The 26,437-nt window shown below is 43.3% G+C and overlaps 1 protein-coding gene across 1 annotated transcript; it reads left to right on the top strand.

Annotated features, from left to right (window-relative positions):
• Positions 1–25,608, top strand: CLEC19A (C-type lectin domain containing 19A). Its single transcript, XM_088476226.1, has 5 exons — positions 1–239; positions 3,631–3,796; positions 5,703–5,796; positions 8,669–8,801; positions 22,791–25,608. Exons 1-5 carry the CDS (start codon positions 131–133, stop codon positions 22,868–22,870), a joined length of 582 nt encoding a protein of 193 aa, XP_088332352.1. The 5' UTR covers positions 1–130; the 3' UTR covers positions 22,871–25,608.
• The last annotated feature ends 829 nt before the right edge of the window (positions 25,609–26,437 follow it).

Below are 26,437 nucleotides of genomic sequence, written 5' to 3' on the forward strand. Positions count from 1 at the left end.
CTTATGTTAGGGGTGTGTTCTGCATGAAGATCACATCTGCTTTAGGAAACTTCAATGTGCAAAGCAAAGGCTTCCAAGTCTGACTCCAAGAGGGCTTGACATCTCACTAAAGCTGTCTTACAACCTGAAAATGAGACACTGTCTGACTGCTCCAGCTCAATGGGACGGGTTCACAATCCTTGCATTATTTACACTCACAGCACAAGCTTTTCCCCAGACAGAGATTAAACTCAGTCAAGGTGAGTGCACTTCATTTAGACGTTTCATTTTTCTCTCATAACTTTTTTATAGATCACATAAGAAAGAACAAAAAACCCTATGTATCAAACTATCCACAAATAGATATCACATGCAACATATTATTTCATGTTACAATGTGTTGTCATAACATTTAATGATCCACTGTATCTGTTTTAAAGGGGGTTGCTGAACATACCTAAAATAAATTGCTTTGGGTTAAGGTTATTTTGGTTCATATTTACTATAAAGAAGAAGCCTTGGATTGGCCTCTCCTGTGAGCAGTGATTATTGTAGTAATAATTTAGACAGAATATTTTTTACAGATGAAAAGATGGCACCTTTATACTATAGTATAAAGTTACATGTATGCAGAATCCACATTTATACTGTTATTAATATTCTATTATAAACTGATGAGTATGATGTTGAATCTTTATTTGTTTATATGACACAAATGACACTGTAATCAATTAGAGGTTTACTTTTATCAGTATATTAGTCGAAAGGAACAGACTGGTTGATATAGGTTTCAGGACAGTTAGTATATTTGCATTATGCTATTAATGCTGTCCTGGAATGTGCTGTATACATTATTTTTTGTAAAGCACTAGAAAAGTGATATAGTACTATTTTTAAAACTGTCATCATATCACATGAAGAGGAGACAATTTAAAGCAATCCCTATCGGAGGACCTGACAGGATATTTTGGAAATACAGATGTGAGGGCATTATCAGAAGGATACTGTGGGTGTTAGAACTTTGCCTCTTACAGAAGCATTAGAGCTCATAACACTGAAATCACTTGTGCTGACTCATTTATGTGAACTAGCACTTTTCCAGCTAGAAGGCATTCCTAGCACTCATATTGCTCATTGCTGGCACAGGGAACAGCATAGGGAACGCTTATCCTTCGTCACACAGTAAATGTGGTATGCTCCAAAGTATATAAAGCATGTTCTGAGAGTATGTGCTCCTGTGTGACACTGGATGAGCCTTCACTATTCTGTCACTGTATCAGTAGTGAGTATACATGGCTGTGGATGCTTTCCAGCTGGAAGAGCGCCTGATTTACATAACACTTTACATTCTCCATGTCACCTTTAATTCTACAGAGATTCCTTGAAAACCTGATTATGTAGATATGTTTGAAAAGCACAGGGTAACAGATAACACTGCTATTTGTGTGCCATCGAGATAGTATTTCCCGAGCTGTTATCTCAGAGCACCAACAGCTGAACTTAATCAGTATAGTCTAGGTATGGCCTCTCATATAGGGCCCTATTTATTGCAATCCGCATCTCAGATGCAAATGTGATCCGATAAAATCACCAGGATTTGCAATGCGAACTTTGAATACATTGCATGGATGTATCAACTATTGCAAGCAGGGACAGGACTTGTGAGAAAGCTCTGTCCCTGCTAATCCTCTTCACACACTTTTCAGGGTATGTTTCCCAAATTATACCCTTACAGTGTGACCGCGCGTGTGCCACTGGCTCTCACATCCCCCCACCATACTCCCCCCCTTGCTCCCCCACTCAGCTTATACTTACCTCCGTTCAGGTGATTGGAACGCTCATCTGTGGTCCGGTCATCTGATGGCTGTGCCCCAGTCATCTGACTCCTGCAGTGAACTGTGGATGCTGCCGGGACCTCACAGCATCTCAGTTTACCCATCAGATTACCCGGCAAAACGATCAGATGATGACCGAGTCACCGATCACCTGAACGGAGGTAAGTCAGGGCCATCTCATCCATTGGGCTTGTTGGGCAGTTGCCCAAGGGCCCAAAGCTTGTAAGGGCCCACCAACCTGTCCAACTGCAGCCACGGCCAGTTGGTAAATTTGTGATATTTTTATAAGATGGCTGCCAGTGCACTGTATTCTGATCTAACCTCCTCCACTCCAACCCCGTGACGAGTACTCACCTCAGTCCCAGTTTCACTGCATCTGCCAGCTTCAGACCAGTCAGACAGAGTCTCTCTGCATGTGTGGGAGGTCTGATGAGGGTTTAATTGTATTGACCATTTTAATTTTTTTTCCCGTGAATGGGTGAGTAGGTGCCCCAGTGCATTGCTTTGCCCAGGGCCCACACTGCTGTTAAGACAACCCTGAGGTAAGTATGTTTTTTTTTCTCTGTCTGTGTTCAGCGTGCAATTTTGCAAATCCTACTCCAAATGCCCTTTAGGTGATACTAAAATAATGTAAAAAGGGTATGAAAACACTGGTTTTCACAGTATTTTAGTAAAAAAAGATTGATAAATAGGGCCCTTAGACATAAATGACTTGTTCTGTTTCTTTGAATGTAAGAATCTGGATTGATTCCACATAGAGGGGTATATTTTATTAAGCACTATTTGCAGAAAATCCTTTTTTTGAATGATTTCTGCATTAAGTACCCCCCTGATGTATTAAAAGGCCATCAGTCCCAACAGGGTTCTATAACGACTGCTACTGCATATTGCTAAATGTATCTTTTGTTGGCGTTAGCCATTGTAGCCTATAGGATCCCTATAAAAGCCGCTTGCACAGTAACACTGCTGGGTCTGAACTTGGAAGTAAAGTGATCACATTAACATTAATTTTAAGACTTCACAGGGACCAGTATCCCTGTATGAAAAACTTTGATATATAGCCCCAATATTTACTGATTTACTTATTACCACAATATACGAGTTTGTGAGAACTTCCCAGAAATCTCAGGCAAGTATGCTATTATGTGTCTTTGCTGTCCCATTTATGCAAAGCTTCATAGGTCCAACTTACACAACATCCCATTAGTATAATGATAATATTTTATCAGTAGTCATCATTATTAAGTATGTTTTATGTTGGCTGGGAAGCATATAGACAACAGACACTATAGACCTCCTTCACCACCAATCCTTGCGTTTGCCCCTGGAGATGATTTATGAAGCACGACAATATGTGCAGCAAAGTCTTGGTTATGCATAAGTGCATCTCCATGATCTCCCTGCACACACTAAGGTGCACATCTACTCAGGGACTGCAGGAAATGCCTCCAGCTAGTAGTATGCTTTAATATTGGAGAGGCAGTACAATCTTTAAAGTGAACTACACTCGTAGTGTAAACTTCACTCAGTTTGACATTTACCTCAGCCCTTTCAATCAAATTAACTTTTAATTCTATCACCTAAAATGCTACTCGGTTAAGAATAACTTAGAGCTTGTATTAATCATAATATTGGTTTTTGGTGACATGCAAACTTTACCAAAGTTGCCAATTAGTGTGTGTAAAATGTTGTAGTGCTTGGAGAGCATCTCAAATGCACTTCTCCAGCATGGAGGTACAAAACTGTTCTCATAAGATAATGGTTTGTTTCTGTTTTAGACAAAGTAATTACTTTTTGTTTATTCTTTTCCCTTCAGCGTTTACAGATGTTAGACAGCCATTTGAGTGCCCATTGTTTTGGACCGAGTACAACGGGAACTGTTACAGATTCTTCCCAATAAATAAAACATGGGCAGAAGCCGACTTTTATTGTGCTGAGTTTTCCCTCGGCAGGACATCTGCCAAATTAGTTTCTGTCCACAGGTATGGTATACAGCTTCTCCTCTGCAGGAGCCAAAACATGAGCCACTCTTATTACATTCAACTTATAACAGCTTACTAAATAAACAGACATCATTGTGCATTATAAAATCGAGCCTTGTACTGCAGAAACATTCATTTCCCACAATAGAAGCCATTCTATTTTCACTTGACTAACACTTATTAAACCTAGTTTGTTGTTTCTTGTTTTTGTATAGCACTGAGTTCTGAATAATTATGGAAAACAATATAATTTGTTTTATCTATCTATCTATCTATCTATCTATCTATCTATCTATCTATCTATCTATCTATCTATCTATCTATCTATCTATCTATCCCAAATGTATCTTACATCTCTTTTATACTTTTCATATGGGCTTTGTACATTTACATTTACAGAATTGGTTACAAACATAATAGTTCTAATGGAATGAATTAAAGAACCTCATAGAATTAAATATTGCAGTACACAGTACACATATAATATATACATATAACTTATAATGTTTTTGCACAAGATAATATTTTTTGTTGAAACCATGGTGGTGATTTATCAGTCTTGTGTTACTGCAAGTATTAATATATGCTTTTTATTAGCACAAAATAGAATTAGCAAATTATCTCTGGCATTTAAAAATAGTAACAACATAATTAGTATAATGTAGTTTAATGTGTTTGGAAATGCTTTAACATTTGTCATGTTATATACTATTGGTTTCATAGCCATAGCATATTACATTAATTCTTTAGACATTATACACATAAGCCTTGATTTATAGTAGTCAGCGATTTTACGGCCCGAACAAACATATAAAATTACGACAGCAAAATTGGCAACTAATGTGTGCAATTAGAGTTGTACATAAGATATGAATTTTGTAGACATAAATCCCATAAGACATTCACCCTTATTCTGACCCCATAAGAACAATGGGACCCATACTGCAGACTCGTCCTTGGGTATATTTACTAAAGGTCGATTTTAATTTATTTAAAATCGATCTAAATCGATGCTGTGTTTCTGGGGATAAATCGCACATTTACTAACAGACAAATTTTGATTTGTTTTTTTAAGTGTTAGTAAATGTGTGATTAGCCCCAGAAACACAACATCATTTTAAATCATTTTAAAATCGATCAAAATCGACCTTTGGTAAATATACCCCTAATAGTTTGACCAGCCCAGCCTGCCATAGCCATGTGTCAGTTACTGCCTTGTAGAGGGACCCCACTCTCTTTGTCTCCCTGTTTTAGTAGTAACCAGGTAGCACCAGGACTGGTTACATATCTGGGAAGCGCATGTCATATTATTTATTCAATCTAATTTTTTAACTAGTAAAAAGATAATCAGCATAATTAGCAAATATCTTTACCAAGATGAAGATTAGGCCTTCCTTCAACAGTGGGCATTATTTATTATTTATTAACATTTACTTATTGAGCAGCACCAGCATATACCATTGAGCTTTCCAAATGGGAACAAAACATTAGTAAAACAAGACTGCGTAATAGCAGACATAGAAAGAGGTAAGAAGGACCTGCTCTCAAGCTAGGCCCCTATTATCTATCTAGCCGTAGGGACCATAAGTGCAATGTGCGTGGAACTCATAATTTTGCTTTTGTCACAAATGAGCAGTTAAACAATAAAAAACATTTCTGTGGCCTGGTGTTGGTATTACATCCAACTGTAAATCAGACTTACAGTGCCCAAAATATACTCTCTGCATACTGCAGCCTACACTTCTGACTAGTGATGGGGTAGGTTAGAATATCCATTTTTCTTATCCTACAGTATAACATTTGGGAAAGCTACATGTGTGACTGGCATGCAGCAGACACCAACACTGGAGGTTCCCCTTTTAATGCATTACTTCCTAAATGTCTTGTATTCTCCTTCTCTTCTCAGCTGGGATGAAAATATTTTTGTATTTGATCTTGTGAACAGCCAAGTCCCGGGAATACCCACGGATATCTGGATAGGATTAAGTGACAGGAGACAGGTATGGGTCATATTACACATGGACAGAACACATATGTTCATGTTTTATTGCACACAAGGATGGAATGTATAAATGTGTATGTGTTATATACACAGTTTCTGATAATGTACAATATGCTGAAGTATACAGAATTTATAAGACAAGCAAGAAACCTGCAACTGTCCAACTGTGAGCGAAATACATTTTACAAAAAAATCTAGAGCCCAAACTATTATATATATATTATATGTATATGTAATAGTATACGTATATTATACATTAAACTTATATTATACGAATATGTAATATGTAGCAACCATTGTTACATACATCTCATCGGTAGTGCTTCCTGATTCACCTCGGTAAATGTGGCGAAGTGGGAAGCATAATAGCGTCACGTTAAGTGCCGCTATAATACATCTACCCCCTTTACCGAGGCGAAGCAGGAAGCAATAACGATGAGATGTAAGAACATCTCATCGGTCGGAGCGGGGGAGCGATAAACTCCCCCTCCGGTGCTGCCTGCTAGAGACCACAGTGCATCAGCCTAGTGCTGATGCACTGTGTGTCAGTCCCGGCCGGCTCGAATGAGCATGCGCAGGATCTCGCTGTCCCTGTTGTGGGGATAGGGCAGCGCTAGGCTATAGCTCTGGATAGTGACAGCTGCAGCAGGCCGAACGGTCAGGCGACATGACCGTTCATACATGGCCCAGGCTAACGCTGCTGCTATCTTGTAGATAGCAGCGCTGATAATGACAGGGGCGCATAGTACCCCTGTGATTTACCGCCCAAATCCCGATCATTCATCGGAGAGAAGCAGTATCAGCGCACATAACGTGCGCTGATACCACTTCTGAGCTTCATACATCTCCCTCACTATGTTGTACATATGTGCCTTCATACACCTAGCCTCAATATGCCACAGAGCGTGAGAGGCCCGGTAGTGCCGTTACTAGGAATGTGAAAGCAGTGTCACCGCACAGAGTGCAGAGCTCTGTGGGCGGCATCACCGCTCAACCACGGTCCCTGCATATGGCTAGCAGGGTGCCTTGAAAGGCACCTTGCAGCCAGAATCTCTGCAGCAGTGCCGCCTGAAGCGTTCTTAGGATGCTTCAGACATGCACACCGTTTTCCTTACTGCCCCTCAAAGCATCTTGAGGATGCCCGAGCATTGCTGCAAGTCCCAGCGATTGTGGCCCCGCCCCACCGTATGATGTCACATGGAGGGGGCATGGCCTGCACCAGGCGCTGAGACCCCTGGTTCCGTATGTCACACGACGTGACTGAGCCTCTCCAAGAGGTGTAGCATACCTTCTCTTTCTTTAAACTGTGCATTTTATTTGCATCACAGATGCAGCAGGCTGTGACTTTAACCACACATTAATTATTTTACATACATACAGTTGCAGATGAAGCACAAAAATTGCAGCCGCTGCATTTTAGCATTTCACACACAGATTCAGCTTAATCCACACACGGGGCCTGTGTCAGAGTTATATGGTTTTGCACAGCCACAGGAAAGTGCAGCGTTGTGCCATTAATATGCTAATGCAGAGGACGGCGTCTGGTGTAAATAGACACCTCCTAAGATGCAACATTGGATTTTCCACACGACCACCAGCAATCTGAGTAACCCTGAGGTTACTCAGATTATCTCTCGCAGTTCCGTAGCTGAGGCCAGGAATTCTGCATCAGAAAAAACAGACTCTTGGCTCTCCTAGAAAACTGGGGCATTATGGCCCTGTTTTCTGGAACGGAGGCCTTCCCCACCCACTCCCCATCCCCAAATGGCAACAGCCTGTCCATCAATCTGCGGTTTGGGGGAACTGCGAGTGAACTCGCAGAGGGAGACCTGCGTGTGTGCGCAGTACAGATCCTGGGCACAATGGGTGTTGTATGCAAACCTTCAGGCACACGGATGTACTAATGTGGCACATGAAATTAATCAGTGCAATCTGCCAAAGTAGTTTTGCCGCTTCCACTTGTTTTATTTGTGTGAATAAGATGCACATTTTGAGTGGAAAAGATGCTCCATGCAGCAGAGTTACCTGGGACCTGGTTCACCGAGAGGTGCTATTTGGCACGAATGAAGCCACAGTGTATGAGGACCTCTGTAAGTAATCATGTACAGTAAGCGAGACCACTGTCAGATCTTTAAGCAACTCTCGTATGGTCTATTTCTCATTGTTAGTTCTTAGTCCTTTAATCTCTTTCACTATAGATCCTAACATATTCTATTAGCAATGCCACCCTTATAATGAAAAGAAGAATCTACATCCCTATGCACGTAAGCAGTGTTGCACAGCATTATGTCTCATAGCCCTGCAGTCCTCCTCTATGTGTATATATTTCAGTTCCTTCCTATATGTATAGAGGGTCTGATTCACTACCGTACGCAACTGCGTATGCAATTGAGATACCGCACGCAGTTCAACTGCGATAGTATGCAAATTCATTGTGATCGCTACGCCGCCACAGCACTGCACAAGGACGCCCACTTTTACTTACACACATCTGTAATGTTTAGCAAGACTGCAAAACCATCGGTACAATAGAGAACCATCGCAGCCTCATGCACACTTGTACAAGGTCAGACCTTACTCAGAAATTGCTAACGTCATTGCACACTATGATACCTCAAGCTGCGTAAGGCGTTGCAGTGGCTAATTTATGCACGCTCTGCAACGGCATGCGAACGCAGTGGCACACCTGCATTTCACCGCCTATCCCCCCGTCACCACCCACAAACGACACTTCCTGTCAATCACTCTGCGATGGGTCTGCATATTCACTTTGATCGCTTATTGATTCCTGTTACTACTTGCGTGGAAATTGGAGGGTATGCTTTTGCTGCACTAAGATGCTGAGCTGTGATTTGTCTTCTCATTGACAGGAAGGTGAGTTTGAGTGGACTGATGGAACGGCCCATGACTACAGTTACTGGGATGGAAATCAGCCGGACGATGCCGCCAACAGCAGTCCAGAAGACGAGGACTGTGTACAGATATGGTACAGATACTACAGTGGTAAGTACTATGGCTGTGGAGCTCCTGCGTGTGCTTTTTATTTTACTTAAAAGCATATCTCATTTATTTTAACAGTATTTCCTTAATATTTGGAATATTGAGGAGGAAGTTCAAATGCTGTAAAGATACAGTCACTTGCAGAGGGAAAATAAATGTGAAATGAACAAAATCACACTGCATACATTACTTAGCTTTCATGATGATAACAAAGATAGAAGAGCCTGTAGCAGCAAGAACCATTTAAAAAAAAGAATAATTTGTTTGCAGAGTATAAGAATCCATTAAGGTCTGTCCCATCTTGGACATGCATGGGCAAGTGGGAGTCAGTGTACACCTCCCCCTACAAGGGCTCCCACTGCAGCAATGGATGGGACAGTCATAATCGGAGAGGGAACGGGCCAGGGTTAGTATACAGCTGCAGGAGAGTGGGGCAGAACGAATGAGAAGAACTGTACATAAAGACGTACTTGCAAACACATAAACAGTACACTCAAAGCCGTTCCTAGGCATAGGCAAACTAAGCAAATGCCTAGGGCACTAATTTGGCTAGGGCCAGCTCTGATGTACACTAACCATATAACTGCAATCACTGTCTAAGAAAACAGGTGTGGGAAAAAAGGAACAAGTCTGGAAAGATGGGGAGCACGGGTAAGGAGGTGGGTAACAATAGAGGAAGGGGAGAGAGGGAAATAAGTGGGAGATGGAAATCCAGCCAGAGGCAATTTGGTTTGGTAAAATGGAGCAAAGCGGGAGCAAACGCAGGGTATATAACACATACACTTACTTTCGAAGCAGCAGCTTCAGGTGGCTGATGCCACCCCTTAGTGGTGTAATGCAGCAATTTGCGGGGCTATGTGGAGGAGCACATCTAGTTATATTAGCCTCACCCCTTCTCTGCGACCAGTGTGGGATAAAAAAGTTGGTCCATCATGTGGGTTTCTTTGTACTCAGAACTCCCCCCTGAGTGCGTCAATGCAGAATCATCTATATTTTGTCTCCACAATAACTAGTAGTAGCTGTAATCTATTTGGTCCCATTATATTCATTTACCATCAATATGATCCCAGTAGTATGGGTTGAATTAATTAAAAGAGGGCTTATTGCCCAGAGGAAAGGGAGATGATGGAGGTACCAGTGATTACAGAAAGAGATATTCATAGAAACTTAATACAAACAAAAATTCTCAGATGTCTGCTGTGGTCACCTTTTCATAAATTCTGGGGATACTACATTTGTGCATGAGTCATCTGGAAACAGCTGGATTTCCGGCAAAATATTGTTAATAAATAGGCTCCACAGTATCTATCAGCTTCAGAATTCTTAACCATTATTATCGGCATACCATCAAGTGTCCTTCTTAACAATATAATTAGCTTTTTGTGTTGGTCAAATGTACTGTAGACATCTGTATGGATATAACCCTTCATTGACTCATAAAATTCCCATTTGTCTCCTAAATTCAGTATTATAGTATCATATGTTTTAATTTAAGAGATATGAGGTGTGGCTACATATAATAGCAATAAGCTATTATTTATGTGAACCTGGATGTGAAGAACTGCTGAGGTTCTTGTGGAAAAGTGAGTTTCTTGCTTTTAATCTGCAAGTCCCTCTGATCTATCCAAATGTTGGGAAGCATATAAGTGATCTAAGGCCCTAATGTGTTATTCATTAATATGTGGTGATAATGGCTGATTTCCTATCACCGCAAGAAAAAATAACCTATTGCTGAAATTTTTCAACGCAGTACAATACCCAGCTGCCTCAGCGATACTGGCCCCACAGCGGGAAGGGTTAGCATAGGGCTTCCCCAGGCTAGTCTGTTGTAGATATAATGTAGATAGATGCATTGTGCTCTCAGTTCTATTTCATTGTTTTATTCAAATAGCAAAGCATTTTCTAATGAATTTTCTTGAGATGGTGATAGCAGAACATGTCCTGCCACAATGCTTGTGAAATAGAGTGCCTTTGCATGGGTAAGTTATCACTGGCGAGACCTGGCAAATATTTCTGCCAACACTACTATGGCTAATGGCGAGCCAGTGATCTGTAGGCCTACGGTGTCTATTTACCAAGCAGCTGCTTTTCAAACAGACGATTGTCAGGGGTTTTGACCACTGGATTCAAAAAGGCAATAATACTAAATGCTAAATAAACCTGACTTGCATTTATTATTATTATTATTATTATTATTATTATTATTATTATTACCCTCTTAAATCCAGTGGCCGCTGTATAGAAGATATTCCACTAAGTCTACTTCCTGTCAATAAATATCCTCAGCGCAACTCAGTTTGTGCCTAATTTAGAAGAGGCAGTTTTCCTAGCATTGTTAATACCAAAATATTTAGTACAGTACATAGAAATAATTTGCTAACAACATATGTTTTAATGGGGCATGACCCAATCTCTAACCCTATAACCTAATTCCGTTAAAAAAAAATAAAAAAGTATACTCCCATACAATGTAATGTGTACAGCTGTTGTCCATATGTCCTACAGTCTTCTCAACAGATATGGTTAATGCTACGAGCTTATCTGTACAGACGTAAACTCAGAGACTACCTCATATATCTCAGTGCAGTCTGGTAATGATTGGGGAATTAAATGTTTCATGTGTTTCTTAAAGCATGATGGATACATAGTGGAATTTATTTACCAGCCCTTTATGGGTTCTTTTGTGTGCACATCGCATCGGGCCAGTGTTGATAGGTATATCATTGTATTGGGCCACAGACCCTTAGGCCCAATACAATTACATACCTCTGTACCAGCACTGGCCCGATGCGATGTGCACACACAAGAAACCATCGTCACACTACATAGGTTGCATGCCTAGTGCTTCTGACTCCACCCCCCCAAAAAGTCCCTTCACACTCCAGTGCCAGGTGATGTGGTACTGTTGGTACAGTAGTGCCCTCATTTGATTGTCCTGCCTATACTATTATGACAGTTGGGAGATACGCAACACAAGCATTTTGTTGAAAATGATAATATCAAAAATAATCATGGAACAATAAGAAATGTAATTGTAGCAAAATCCCACACCTTGTGCAGAGTTGGTTGTGACTAAGGGGCCTATTCATCATACCTAAACTTTCTCTGGAGGTAATTAGGTTTAGAACTCGCATGGAGTTCTACGTAATTACCGGAGGAATTCTTCATTCCTCCTCTTCATAACTATCTATTTTGAAAAGCTGCCATTTTTGCGATGACAGCTTTTCAGGAAATAGATACTTTTCCCTCTCTACTCTACCTTACTGCAGCTGTAGCCAGCGCTGCCCATGTGCTGTTACATCCGTAAAAGCAGAGCATGCGCTGCACTGCCTACAGCTGCGGTAACTCTGTGTGATATCTCCTGTGTTAAGTGTCTTCATGAATACTGAAATAACGGTAATTAAGGAAAATGTCCTTAAAAATTTTATTTTAGTGTTGATGAGTAGGCCCCTAAAGCTGGATACACTCTATATGATGTGCATACCCAGTGACGGAACAACGCATTGTAAAAAATATATCATGCATGCTGTACACACTGCAGGAGCAAAGGCCCTCCTTGTGAGGCAGTGGTGGGCGAGATTCTACTTAAGGTGAAACTTATGATGGATATGGATGGGGGAAGAATGGACGCTGTCAGTTGGTCTCTGTGGCACCATCTGAAACCCCTTTGAGTGGGTGGTTGACGTCCTTCCCTTATTCACTCTCAAGGCTTTTTCTACTTTCACAACCCCTAGATTTTGTAAGCTTTGCTTATTTTCTCTTTGCTTAAAGGTTTTTGGGGTGTTGGTGATGGGTTGTGCAATGGGTGTAGGGATAGTTGTTTGGTTTGTCCATGGTTATTAGATAGTAAGTGACTATATGGTGGTTGTGGGAGTAGGTTTGTTTGTAGGTAGGGGGTGGTGGAGTATAAAGCCAAATACTATTGTATGTATGGGATGTTTTTGATAAACAGTATATGCAGTTATTTATGTGATTTTTATGTATTTATTATTATGCATTGTCATAATTCTTTTAATAAAAACAAAGCCGTACACTGTGCATGACCGGGTGTACCACCGCGCGGTATACTGTTACATGCTGTATGTTACAGCATACTATCGTTGCATCATCCCATCCGCTGTGCAGAACAGAAGATGGGCCAATGCGATGAACGGCCATCGCGAACGACAGATTGGGCAAACGCATTGCACGATCCATATGACGAATCATAGGCCTATATTGTGTACCCAGCTTAAGTATGGGGACATGCCCACACCATCCTGGGGGCTTGGCAGCACCGTTCCAGCAGATTCCCAGACAGGCCCATGGTGTTTGTATTCTCCCACCACCCCTCTTGGCGCCCCTGAGGTCACCTAATTCCAATCTCAGATATTTTAATACATGTTTACATTAAACAGTTTTGTGAGTCTGCACTGCTCACCCCCTGTAAGAGCAACATCTGCATTAGCTTACCATTAATAAAAGCTTATCCAGAATCCGTGGGTTATCAAACCCCATGCCAGGTCATGTAGTCTGCACACACCTAAAGAAATCCCCCTCAGTGAGATGATTGTTATATATTGTAACCCTTTCACCACTACCAGGCAGGATAGAGACGGCATATAATGGATATAGTAAATGGCAGGCATAAAATGATTATCTATTGAGTTTCTGTCATCTTGTCATGTCTATCTGCTTAGTATATCAGAGGGCTGTCTTCTATAGCATTCCAGCCTTCAGATTTGTAAGCTTGCTGTTGTAGAGGGTGACATGATGTGTCTGTGCCAATGCAATCTGCATCTGAGGGCGGATGCCTGACGCTTCCCTATTAGCATATTCCATCTAAAGGTTACACATTTGCATACCTCCTGTCAGGCTCCAGGAACTCAGACTCATGTCTCTATTTTTTAGATTGTTTCACTTATTCGCCTTTCTGTCACTTAGGCAATTAAGACAGTAATATTACTTTGTCATGGCAAGGCTTGTGGTGTTTTTGTATCTCCAGCACAACAGCTGCTTAAGAAAGGACAATCATATTTATATCACAGCAAAACAAGATTAGTTTTAGCTCTGTTCAAGTGCCAGAGTATTATGCTTATTTCCTGTACTCCTGTGTCTGTTCCTGTTTGAGCTTCTAGTGTGATCCCCAGTGTTCTGATCCGGTCTCTCTGATAACTCTCCTTGCCTGTTTCACTGGTACTGATCCTAGTGATCTCCTGGTCCTGACCACGGCTATTCTTCTGATCTGATTTTCCCGTCCTCTGATACCACAACGCCCACTTGGTTCTGACCCATTCCTGCCGACTACACTCCAGTAGGCCTCATGGGCAGTAGCATCATGAGGGGGGTGTAGGCCGCACCCGGGGGTGACACCAAAATGCCGGCTCGTCTGCAGTAACAGGAGCCAGGTGATGCAGTGTGACATTCTTCTGCAGCACCTGGCTCCTGTCATAGAAGAGGAGCTGACAGTGCTGACAGTCCAGCCTCCGGGGGCAGCCCAGCATCTCCGGCGATGATGGGATGCTCCTGGAGTGAAGTCATTGGAATCACCCGGGAGGCCACCCCCCTTTATTTTAGGTCACATCCCCTTTCGGTAACGGACGTGCCTTCGACACGCAGGAATAGTCAGAGTTCGCACAGGGTATCACAAGACCTTCTGCTCACGGTGATCAATCTTGCTGCCTGGCTTCAGTTCCTACTGTGTCCAACAGGCCTTACATAGGAATCCAGTAAGAGGGCCGCAACCTGCATATCAGACGCAGCAAAGCGGAGGGCCCTGATGAAAACCACAACAGATATGTTCGCTTCCGTGCCTCTGCTCAGGGTATTAGCAAATCTTACAAGTAGTGTTAACATCCATACCATCCCTGGGAGAGTTGTGACAAAATATATACATTACAGGTCAAAAGTTTTAAAACACCCCCATTTCACAATTTGTATTGAAATGTATGCAGTTTAATGTCTCAGTGTATTCTGAAATTAAAGCACAGAACAAATAAACAACTGGAGATAAATAATAAATCATAGAATCACTTTGTTTAACAAAATGTAATCTAATTTTTTTGACTCATCAAAGTACTGTAACCACCTTTTGCAGATATAACCAACATATACAATAGGGATTTAGTCAGCATCCCGGCATGCGGGATGCCGATGGTCGAAATACTGGCGCCAGAATCCCGACAGCATTTAGTTTAGGCACTAGGGGGGAGGTTTGGTTTAGGCATCGGGGAGGGAGAGGGGAACACTTGACCAGCTAGGCATAGTGCAGGGATATTGCATGACACTGCAAAATGCTGTGATAGCCCTTTTGGTTCTGGATACCAGTCATTCTGTGCAATTTGCCAACTTGGGACTCAGAAAATGAGTCGCATACCATCACACTACTGCCTCCATGTTTGGCAGTTAGTGTCACTGGGGTTTATTTACTAAGCGACAGCTTGTTTAAACCCAAAATGTGAAATCACAATGCTTTATTATATATGGGGTGTTTTGTTATCAAAAGTATTGCAATTCTAATTTTTGGGTTTAGACATGCTTAGTAAATAAACCGCACACACTGAGGAACCATTCTTTTGCCAACAAGTGTCATACGAACCCCGCTTAATGCGCCAAAGATTTGAAATTTACTGTAGATTCATCAGTCCATAAGATCTTCTTCCAGTCATCAGTAGTACATTGGCGATGCTTTATGGCCCAGACAAGCCTCTTTTTCATTGCTGCAGAACAGCTGTAAGTACTTAAACCCATTACTTGATAAACCGAAAAGGTCTTTTTACAACTCTGAAATCTACATAATTTTATCATTTATGCTAACATACAGTAAACAATTTACTGCTTACCTTTGTACCATTTACAGGTTATTCATTGGACTTGAACTGCTTCAATATCAATTAAAACTAGAAAATGTGTGTGCTGTAAACCTTTTGACCAGTCGTTTATGTAAAAGTTCCTATCTACTGACATAAGTGTCTGTCATTGTATTATACGTTATGTAACTGTCTTTTATCGTCAGCTATTTCTAGGCTACAGCTGGTCATACACATTACACAACATGAGAGCATATTGATAGTCTCACCCCAACTTTGCCACAGTCATTGGTGTCTACATTGGACGCTACCTAGCTGTTCAGTTTTTCAGGCTAAGCAGTTGGATCACACGTATTGTCACTTGGGTCTGTTATTAGGAGGATTCTGCACCGATTCGTTTATCGGGCAACATGGTCATCTCGGGGCCATGCTCATGTCATGCCAAGAAAATGCTAATTGCAATTAAAAGAGGGCCACTCTGTGTCATTCAGTAGACTTAAAGGCAATAAGTCCCTCTAAGGTAACTTCTATTTGGCAAATGTGTTTACTGAGCAAAATGTTTACAGGTATGTAATTGCCACCAGTATTATTCTTGTGGCTGTAGCAAATATATCAGCTCAGCTGCATGGACTTTCACACATGGGGCGGGATGCACTAACATCTCGCAGCACTTACCGACGGACACCGCCTCCCTGCTGATCGCATATGCACTAAGATATGCGATCAGCAGCACAAAGGACAGCTCTCTAAGAACTGTCCTTTGCGATCTGCCCTGCACGTGGACTTCCGGGTTTATGACCTGGGAGTCCATCTGCGTATGCGCAGAGTGACGCGATGGCCGTGGGGCATGCTGGGAGGGATCTGATCGGATCCCTCATAGCAGCGCGATGCGGTAGAAGCTCATAGGCTTCTATAGGGTATCGCCATAGGCTTCTATAGGGATACCTTCCGCATCGGAGCCTGGTGGCCAGGAGATTGATGCATACGGAACATGCGGTAAACAGGGGTTTTACCGCATTTTCTGTTTAGTGCATCCCGGCCGTGGGCACTGGAGAAGGGAATGTACCCAGTGTATGGATAAAGTAGGTGATGAAAAATACTAGTATTGCATTGTTTATGAAAAGCAGGCACTGGTACTGAAAAAAGTACTAGTACGCACCTACAGTAAGCTCACCTTCGTCCTGGGGCCAGCTAAGTGTCTCCCCAGTCTATAAAGTAGCCGGGATAAGGAGCCTGGAGGTCCAGCCAGGAGGGTTAAATTATAACAGTGATGAAGGTAGAAGAACTTACAGTTTTGTGAAAAAAAGGTGTCAGTACTGGCTACCAATAAAGTAAGGAAATAGTGCTGTATAATATATAGACCCCTACAAACATTTGCAAGCATGTCGGTTTTGGTTAAAGTGTTCGCGTGCACATGCAGAAGAAAGTACCTAAAATTTTTGTACGTACTGTATTTACTGTCAAACTTGTTAAAGTGATAATTTTTTTTAAACATTTGCTGATATTTAGAGTTTAGAATACATACAGTATGACTCCTTTATTATCCTTCCCCCCCTCTATAAAATTCCTGTACTGTGAATTATCTTCTATTATCCAACTCCAGATGCTGGCTCCAAGCTCCATTACTCTCCACTATCTGTCTGCACCTTTTTGTCTTCATTTCTAAATTGTTTCCTTACGTTAGTCCAGACCAACAGTGGATCGCTGACTTGCTGATCATTGCTCTCTTGGCATGCCTGCCTTATTGACCCCCTTTCATTTCATACTTGTCATTTTATAAAAGATCCTGAATTCTAACTAGGAACAATCTCTATCCAGATTATACTTTTCAAATAACATATTCCAACCAAACATCCTCCTAACATCAGCAGAACTGGAGTTTACTGATTATAGTTTACACTCTTTACAAAGTGGGTCTTTACTAGGGACATTTTGTGGAAAATACTCCGTAGGCTGCTGTTTTCTGATTTTGTAAACAATTTATAGATATCAGAGATACAGTAAGTGCTGGGTTCCATCTAATTTTGGTCGCTGGAGCAGCCCCTATAGATTTTTATGGGGACTGCGATATTGTGAATGTACAGTACCAAGCTCCAAAAAATTACCTTCTCTGAGCTTGGGTCCTGACAGCTGACGCCAAGTTACCTTCTCTGAGCTTGGGTCCTGACAGCTGACGCCATCTTTGGATTGTCTAGCCATTGTGGCCTATAGGCTGCAAGTTCATACTATTGCTATCGATTCCTCTCTGAACCTGGAAGCGAAGGGATTGCACAAATACAATAATCCTTATTATTATATGTGGGGATTAAAAATTATATTTATCATGCCATTTTTGTGGACAATGACAAATCGATCCTTTAATGTCTATTACCATAGGCACACACTCAGAGTCTTTATTCGCAGTGTGATTGACAGGTAGGAAGCGTTTGGGGAAGATAGCAGGGATTGTTGGCTATAAACGCAGACATGTCTCAACCGTTTCAGGGTCATGTCACATCCTGCATCTGCAAACCAGTATGCAGGAAACTGGGCTCCGGTGTCTCAGTTATGGCGCCCATTCTGAGTGACTATAGACTCACTCAGGGAGTCGATGTTTGCATGATATCCGTCTGCTGTTGCGTATGTGTGCGCAGTTGTTGACAGCTACGATAGCTCTAGTGGGCATCACAGTACAAGTTCCGGCTGCTGCTATATTAGTATAGTTTTGCAAATCTTTAGCTGAAAAAAATCTCAGCTGCGGCAGCAATAGCGTCTAATTAGACAGCACCCGCCTGCTCTTGTCGTCTGAGACATTAATCACGCAACGCCATGATGGCCACTTGAGTGATGAACAGGGGGCGTGTCACAAGGCCTCGCCCCCTTTTCGGAGTGCCTTCAATGCATGCAGAATGCCCTATTTAGACTTTAATGCTTTTTTTTTTGTTCGCTCAAGAAGTGGTGGAGACTGTAACTTTGATTAAACTATGAAATACTGTCTTTTATTAGTCTTAATGGGTTACAGGATAAAATGTTTAAAATTTGTTAAATATATGCCATGCAGTTTATAAATTTGATCTAAGTTGCATTGTTTTAAAACACATATGAATCATGATTCTGGTTTTATTACAATAATTGTACACTTATTTGTCGTGGAACAATGAATCATGTTATTTGTGCCAGCCGATGTATCACAACTCCACAAAGGTTTGGCGCCATAGCAAGATGAAAAATGCCACCCTCCATTTGTGTGTGCGCGCCAATGTCGGGCTTAACAAAAAGTGGGCGTGGTCACATACCACAAGGGGTGTGGTCACTGAAAATGGGGATGTGTCAACATGACATGCCACCGTTTCTTGTCACTCTGGGAACATTCTTTTCCATTCCATATGCACCTTAATGCCCACAGTAGTTGTGCCCCTTATGCAATGCCCCTAGTAGTAGTGCCCCTTATGCAATGCCCCTAGTAGTAGTGCCCCTTATGCAATGTCCACTGTAGTAGTGCCCATTATGCAATGACCCCAGTAGCAGTCCCCAGTAGTAGTATCCCTTATGCAGTACCCTCAGTGCAATGGAAGCAGTAGAAGCAGTGCTTCCAGTAGTAGTGCCATGTCCCCAGTAGCAATGCCCCCCAGTAGTAGTGCAACTTATGCAGTGCCCCCAGTAGTAGTGCCCCTTATGCAGTGCTTCCAGTAGTAGTGCCCCTTATGCAGTCCCTCCAGTAGTAGTGCCCATTATGCAATGCCCCTAGTAGTAGTGCCCCTTATACAATGCCCCTAGTAGTAGTGCCCCTTATGCAATGTCCACTGTAGTAGTGCCCATTATGCAATGACCCCAGTAGCAGTGCCCCCAGTAGTAGTATCCCTTATGCAGTACCCCCAGTGCAATGGAAGCAGTAGAAGCACTGCTTCCAGTAGTAGTGCCCCTTATGCAATGTCCCCAGTAGCAATTCCCCCCAGTAGTAGTGCAACTTATGCAGTGCCCCCAGTAGTAATGCCCCTTATGCAGTGCTTCCAGTAGTAGTGCCCCTTATGCAGTCCCTCCAGTCGTAGTGCCCATTATGCAATGCCCCGAGTAGCAGTGCCCCTTATGCAATGCCCCCTGTAGTAGTGCCCCTTATGCAGTCCCTCCAATAGTGCCCTTTATGCAGTGCCCCCAGTTGTGCCCCTTATGCAGTACCTCCAGTAGTGCCCCTTATACAGTGCCCCTAGCAGATGTAACTATTTTTATTATTATGCACTGTCCACTGTAGTAGTGCCTCTTATGCAATGTCCCCAGTAGCAGTGCCCCCAGTAGTAGTGCCCCTTATGCAGTGCCCCCAGTAGTAGTGCCCCTTATGCAGTGCTTCCACTAGTAGTGCCCCTTATGCAGTGCCTCCAGTAGTAATGCCCATTATGCAATGCCCCCAGTAGCAGTGCCCCTTATGCAATGCCCCCTGTAGTAGTGCCCCTTATGCAGTCCCTCCAAGAGTGCCCTTTATGCAGTACCCCCAGTAGTGCCCCTTATGCAGTACCTCCAGTAGTGCCCCTTATGCAGTGACCCCAGTAGTGCCCCTTATACAGTGCCCCTAGCAGATGTATCTATTTTTATTATCTTTTATTTTTAAAGCACTGCTGTTGAAAATGGAGAGTGATACTGTGCAGACTCCATGTTGATCTTCCAGGGAGGCTTCATTCCCTATTCCAAGATGGTCACCGACTTAAATACTGTGCATGCATGGCACCATCTTGTTACTGTGTAGAGTCTCACAGTGGGATACAGTAGTCTCCAACTTAGCTCTAGTGAGACCTGGTATTACAGCTGGCCAGAATGCCTTTCTGGCTGGTGAGCAGTGTGTCACCCCGCTCCGCTTAAGCTTCGCTCCATATACCAGTGTGTGTAACAGTGAGTACAGCTGCACCCTTTATCCCTTCAATAAAACCAATACATTGGTTAAGTAACTGGGCTGTCTGTTGTCTCAGGGCAAACTCTGCCACATCATGAAACCTGTACACACAGATTTCAAACAACCAAATGGTGTCCACAGTGACAGTATAGGAAATATACTTACTAAAGGTGAAACTTGACATATCATAAGCACAGTAAATGTAAGTTGGCATGTCTTTATAACACAGAAGAATAAACCTAGGTAGGATGTAGATGTGTGTGTTTGTGTGTGTGTGTAGGGGACGGGGGTAGGGTATCTCAGTATTTTGAAGGGCAAGCAAAGGTGAGTCACAGGGAAGGCAAACTCAGACCAACACTCAGTGAGCCTGTACACAATGTAAGGACGAGCATACAGTTTCAAAACTCTAACTAGGACTAGTTGTCGTGAAGATGGAGGGCCCTACCTATGAGAGCTGACATGCTAAGAGGAGATGTGAATAATTGGAGGGTAAACTACTGAGAAGAGTAGGTCAAGGGCCAAGTGGTCAGGGCTGTCTTAACAGCATTGTAGGCCCTGAGCAAAGCAATGCACTGGGGCTCCTACTGACCCATTCATGGGAATAAAAATGTAAATGGTCAATAAAATTAGATCTTTAGATTTATTTGCACTTTCAACAAAATCATAGTTTACGCATAAAAAAACATTATGTAAAGAGAGGATTACGGACTCCACCTCCATCTTCTCTAGCTCACAGTGAAGTTCCTGCTCTGTACTGCAGTAGTGATTAATGTATGGGGCCCCCTGAGAGAGGGGGGCCTGGGGGGACATACCCCCTTAATACGGATCTGTGAGGCAGGCAGTGAATGCTGCAGGGCCGCTCTGATTGTGTGCTATACAGACATAGAACATTCATCTACCAACATGATCTGACTTTGGTGTCTGTCCCTTAGCCTTTGGGCAGGTCGCAACAGGTGTTGTGGTAGATCTCTGTACTGTTTCTCTTATTCTCTTATTGTGGTTGAATTTCTGGTTTCTTTGTGGGAAGATTTTTTCACATAATTGTTGCGGAAATGACACATTGGCCACAAAGTGTGAACATTTTTTAACAAATTTTGCCTAACCAACATACTAAACCACTTGGCATAATTATATTATAAGGCCAGATGATTTTCAGAGGCTGTAGCTAATTTTTCGTATGGACCTTAGCTTTCCCAGCAAGGAATACATCAAGATGAATTATACAGTTTTATTGTTTTAGTTGGATGGGAATCTTGGGATATAGGGCCTAATTCAGACCCGGATGATAAGCTGCGCACGCAGCCAAAAGGGGCCGGGTATGCAAATGCCGCAATCACACTGTCTGGTGGAAGGACACCCTTTATGTCTTAGAGCGACGGCAGAGGGAACGCTTGCCAGTATAAAGACGCCCACCTTTCTTACTTAGCACACGTCATCTCCAGGAAGTGTGTGATTAATTGGTGACATCGAGAGCCATCGGAGCTGCATGCAGCGCTTGAGGTAGACCCTACCCCACCACAAGCACTGCGATCACTGCAGGCTGAAAAACGCCCAGACATGCCTGTGTTCGCAGCACCACTCCCCCGTTCACAAGCACCTTCCCCTGTTACCACCCACAAATGGCGCTATCTGACACTCAAATTAGCGTCCAGGCTGTGTACTACGAGTGCACAATTCCCAAGAGCAGTGAGTGATTCGCGCAGGCGCATATTGATGCATATGCATGTGCAAACTTGCGAATATCGACTATTGCGTTCGTTCGTGGCTTAGCGTCCGGGTCTGAATCAGGCCCATAGTTAGCAGACCGGCGGATGGTCTAAATCCCGACTGTGCAAGTTCGACACGGGACTTAAGATATGCGTCAAAATACCGACACCTATCTTAATCCTGATGCCGGAATACAATAGGACCCCATCCCGAACGAGGTAAGCCGGGGGGGTCTTAGCTGTTAGCTGCGCCGGGGAAGGAGAGGGGGGGGAGTTGGGGAGTGTTAGGTTTAGGCAGTATAGCGGGTTTAGGGTTAGGTTTGGAGGGGGAGGTTAGAGTTAGGCACCACTAAGGGAGGAGGGTTAGACACCACTGGGGGGGGGTAAGATTTAGGCATGAAGAGGGGAGACTTAGGGTTAGGCACTAACGGGGAAGGTTAGGATGCAGGGTGGGGATGGTTAGTGTTAGGCTACAAAAAGGGAGGGTTAGTACCGACCATCGGGATGCCGCTGTCTGTATTTTGACTGGAGGCATCCTGAATGCCGGTATTACATATCCATTCCAGTTGGATGGTAGTTGTATAACTTTATATAGTACATTCAATCATTTTACAGTTATCTGCTTTTCTCCCACCAGCTTTACGTTCCTGGAATGACAACAGCTGCAACCGAGAATTTCCTTTTGTCTGCAAGGTCCAATCAATGACACACATGTGACCTCTCCATAGATTGTCGGAATATCTGAACTTTGGACAATTGTTTATTCTACAGAACTGTAACTGACATAGGGCCTGATTCAGCACAGATCGCAACGCTGCGTTCGCACGCACCGGTCTGTTGCGAAAGTATGCAAATTAATGTGATCGCACTACCACTACAGCACAAGAAGCAGATGCCCAACACTACATAAAGCCACACTCTACACCGTACGTACATCCGCATTAGTTAGCAAGACAGTGAAAACATCGGTAACATCGAGAACCATTGAACCCATACGAACAGTCAGGGCCAGATTAAGGTCTGTGGGGGCCCCTGGGCAACAAACTTGTGGGGGCCCCTATATACCACAGTTTCTCCTCACCCTAGGAACATTTTCTTTTCTTTTTATTCACCTCAGTAGTAATGCCCCTCTTGCAATGCCCACTGTAGTAGTGCCCCTTATGCAATGTCCCCAGTAGCAGTGCCCCTTATGCAGTGCCCCCAGTAATGGTCCCCCATATGCAGTGCACACTGTAGTAGTCCCCCCTATGCAGTGCCACCTGTAGTAATGCCCCTTATGCGGTGCAGCCAGTAGTAGTCCCCCTATGCAGTGCCCCTTATATAATGCCCCCAGTAGTGGTCCTTATATAGTGCCCCAGACCTGTGTAGGGGGAACCCCCAGTAGTGGTCCCCCTCTATGCAGTGCCCCATATGTAATGCCCCAGTAGTGGTCCCCCTATAGAGTCCCCCAGTAGTGTCTCTTATATAGTGCCTCCAGACCCAGTAGTGGTTCCCCCCTATGCAGTGCCCCTTATATAGTGCCCCCAGCAGTGGTCACCCCAATGCAGTGCCCCTTATATAGTGCCCCAAGTAGTGGTCCCCCCTATACATTGCCCCCAGTAGTGCCCCCAGTAGTAGTCCCCCTAAGCACTGACCCTAATAGCGCCCCCCAGTGCCCCCATGAAGCGCGCCCCCCCTTCCCCATTCAGTGCCCTCTGTAGCGGCCCCCCTATGCAGTGCCCTCTGTAGCGGCCTCCCCTATGCAGTGCCCTCTGTAGCGGCTCCCCCTATGCAGTGCCCTCTGTAGCGTCCCCCCCTATGCAGTGCCCTCTGTAGCGTGTCCCCCCCCCCTATGCTGTGCCCTCTGTAGTGGCCCCCTTACACACACACAAAAAAATAAAATCACAACTTACCTGATTCGCCGCTCCTGACGCGACTGCCACAGTCAGCTTCGGGTCCCGGCTCTTCTCCTTCAGTATGGGAGAGACGTCAGCGTCATGACGTCTCTCCCATCACACGCTGCGGGTGGAGCCGGACGGCTGAGCTCATGAGTGAGCTCCAGCCGGCTCCCTCTGTTGTGCAGCAGCCAATGAGAGTCTGTGTGACTCTCATCGGCTGCTGTAACATACACACGGCTGCCGGCGGCGGCTGTGTGTATGTCACTGTGTAGTGTGGCCACGCTCACTGCGCGGTCTACACTACACTAGCGGAGGGGACACTAGCAGCAGGTGTAGACAGCACACCGTGTGTGGGGGCCCAGGGACGACCGCCCCTGTCGCCCCCCCCTTAATCCGGCCCTGCGAACAGTTGTGGTTGACCGGACCCTCACTCACAGCTAAATTTCCTGTATGCAATGAGTACTCAGGCTACATATGCAATTGTAGGGGCTTAATTAAGCACTAAGCACGCCCCTGTAATGGTGCTCAAATGCACAGGCACGCCTGCGTTTCTCTGACCAGCCCCCCATAAGCACCCCAAACGGTCACTTCCTGTAAATAACTCTGCCATTCCTGTGCGTGCTCACTGTGAACGCATCCCGATCGCAGTGGCTGGTTCGCACACGCGCTATGTGATGCATACGCATGCGCAGTCTGCAAACATCACCCAGGTGTGTGCGAACGCAGTGTTGCGTTCCGTGCTGAATCAGGCCCATAATCCTCACTATCTGACAAAGAGAAGAGATTTTAATACAGAATGTTTTTATTATTTTTTTTTTTTTTTTTTTTTTTAAACATGTTTTTATTAAACAAAGGTAATATTGGGTACAGGAAAAGAGAAAGGAGGTAAGGCATTATAACACTGTATAGATAACTTATTTACACAGTACAATTCTGTTCGCTCAGATATTTTTAATAGACAATAACATTAAATATAGCATATATTCCTAAAACCAGTTAAAATACATATTTCAATTATGTAACTTCTAAATTGGCATAGTTACAATATAAATAACAATTGCATAAGCCACTTAGATCCTGAGGCCTTGGATATTAGTTGTAAGAATACAGTAAATACAAAACAATAAATCTTCAGCAGATTGTCACCCATAGTTTTCTTATTTCCACCATACCTAAATAAATATAAAATAAAGACACTGACAACTGAGTGGACTGGAAAAAAGAGATCACAGCCAAATGTATGTAATTGAATTGAAATTAATTTAAGCATGGTAGCGAAAAAGCGCTGCTATCTCGGCTACAGCCCATATGAAGATTTTATTACTAAAATGGGGCTGGAGTTTTCCCCCCATGCGCAAATCATCTCAGTGCTGGTCCCTCCGTAGGATGGAGACCTCGTCCTCCCCTAAGGCAATGACCGACTCACCTCTCAAAGGGGGATGCTAGCCAAGCTCAGCTGCACTAAATTGAGACGCCGAGAAGCACTGCTTTCCGCCAGCTGCGCCTCACCTGCTGGAAGAAAAACATAGAAATACATTCCAACAATGACATTAGCCCAAACCATTTATAGAAATGTCGGGTGGGTGGGTGGGATCACAAACAGGAAAGAGGAAGCTGACTCCTCCTTCAGCCTTAATATGCTGTAACAGAGCCCGCCTACACAGAGCTCCTGATAGGCTATCAACTTGATTGAACTAATACAACAACCACTTACAACACGTCAACAAAAACCAGTTCTACCCAGTAATGCTACAATAACAAACAGGGTGCTTATCTCCTATCAGGCTTATACTAGCTTTCTGGTGCTTTTTTGTCAAATAGGCAGACATGCGGCACCTCCAGTAACAGTAAAAACATGTTTTTCCACCTCTCTGAGAAATGCGATTCAATGGAGGTGCCACAGGTCTGTCTATTTGCCTGGGTTAATATAAACCTTATTACCTGTGTTTCCTGGAAGGATTATTTGAGCAGGATTCCTCCTTACTAGTTGCATATTAGGGACACCCAGCAGCTGGGAGGTAAGTGGACTTGTACCAACCCAATATATTTTATAGTTTATTAAAATATCTGGACAAGCAGCGCTTCCTATATCTGCCTTTTTTTCCATCCTATGGTAATTGGAGGGTTCAGTAATCCCTCGAAGTGGGAGTTACAGTTTCTTCAGTTTGTTTGATTTGTTGCCAAATAAGATCCAGTGCTTAGTGGTATTTTTACATTTTGACAGCAGAATTCTGATTGAAGCAAAAGCAGCACATTTTCACATTTATGAAATATATGCAAATAAATGATAAATAATAAAGAAATGTTATACAAAGATTTCTGTTCCAGCCATTCAGAGAATAATGTGCAAAACGTAACCAAACAAGGATAATCAAGGGGGTCTTCCGATGGAGCAGTAAGGGAGACT

The sequence above is a fragment of the Taudactylus pleione genome, unplaced genomic scaffold, assembly GCF_031769625.1.
Source record: "Taudactylus pleione unplaced genomic scaffold, aTauple2 ptg000184l, whole genome shotgun sequence".
In the NCBI taxonomy this organism is placed as follows: domain Eukaryota; kingdom Metazoa; phylum Chordata; class Amphibia; order Anura; family Myobatrachidae; genus Taudactylus; species Taudactylus pleione.

What these genes read in the sequence shown, in the direction of transcription:
- CLEC19A (XM_088476226.1), top strand. Translation starts at nt 131, where the DNA reads ATGAGACACTGTCTGACTGCTCCAGCTCAATGGGACGGGTTCACAATC. An exon ending in AAATTAGTTTCTGTCCACAG is followed by an intron (nt 3,797 to 5,702) that starts GTATGGTATACA and finishes TTCTCTTCTCAG; the next exon opens with CTGGGATGAAAATATTTTTG. An exon ending in GATTAAGTGACAGGAGACAG is followed by an intron (nt 5,797 to 8,668) that starts GTATGGGTCATA and finishes TCTCATTGACAG; the next exon opens with GAAGGTGAGTTTGAGTGGAC.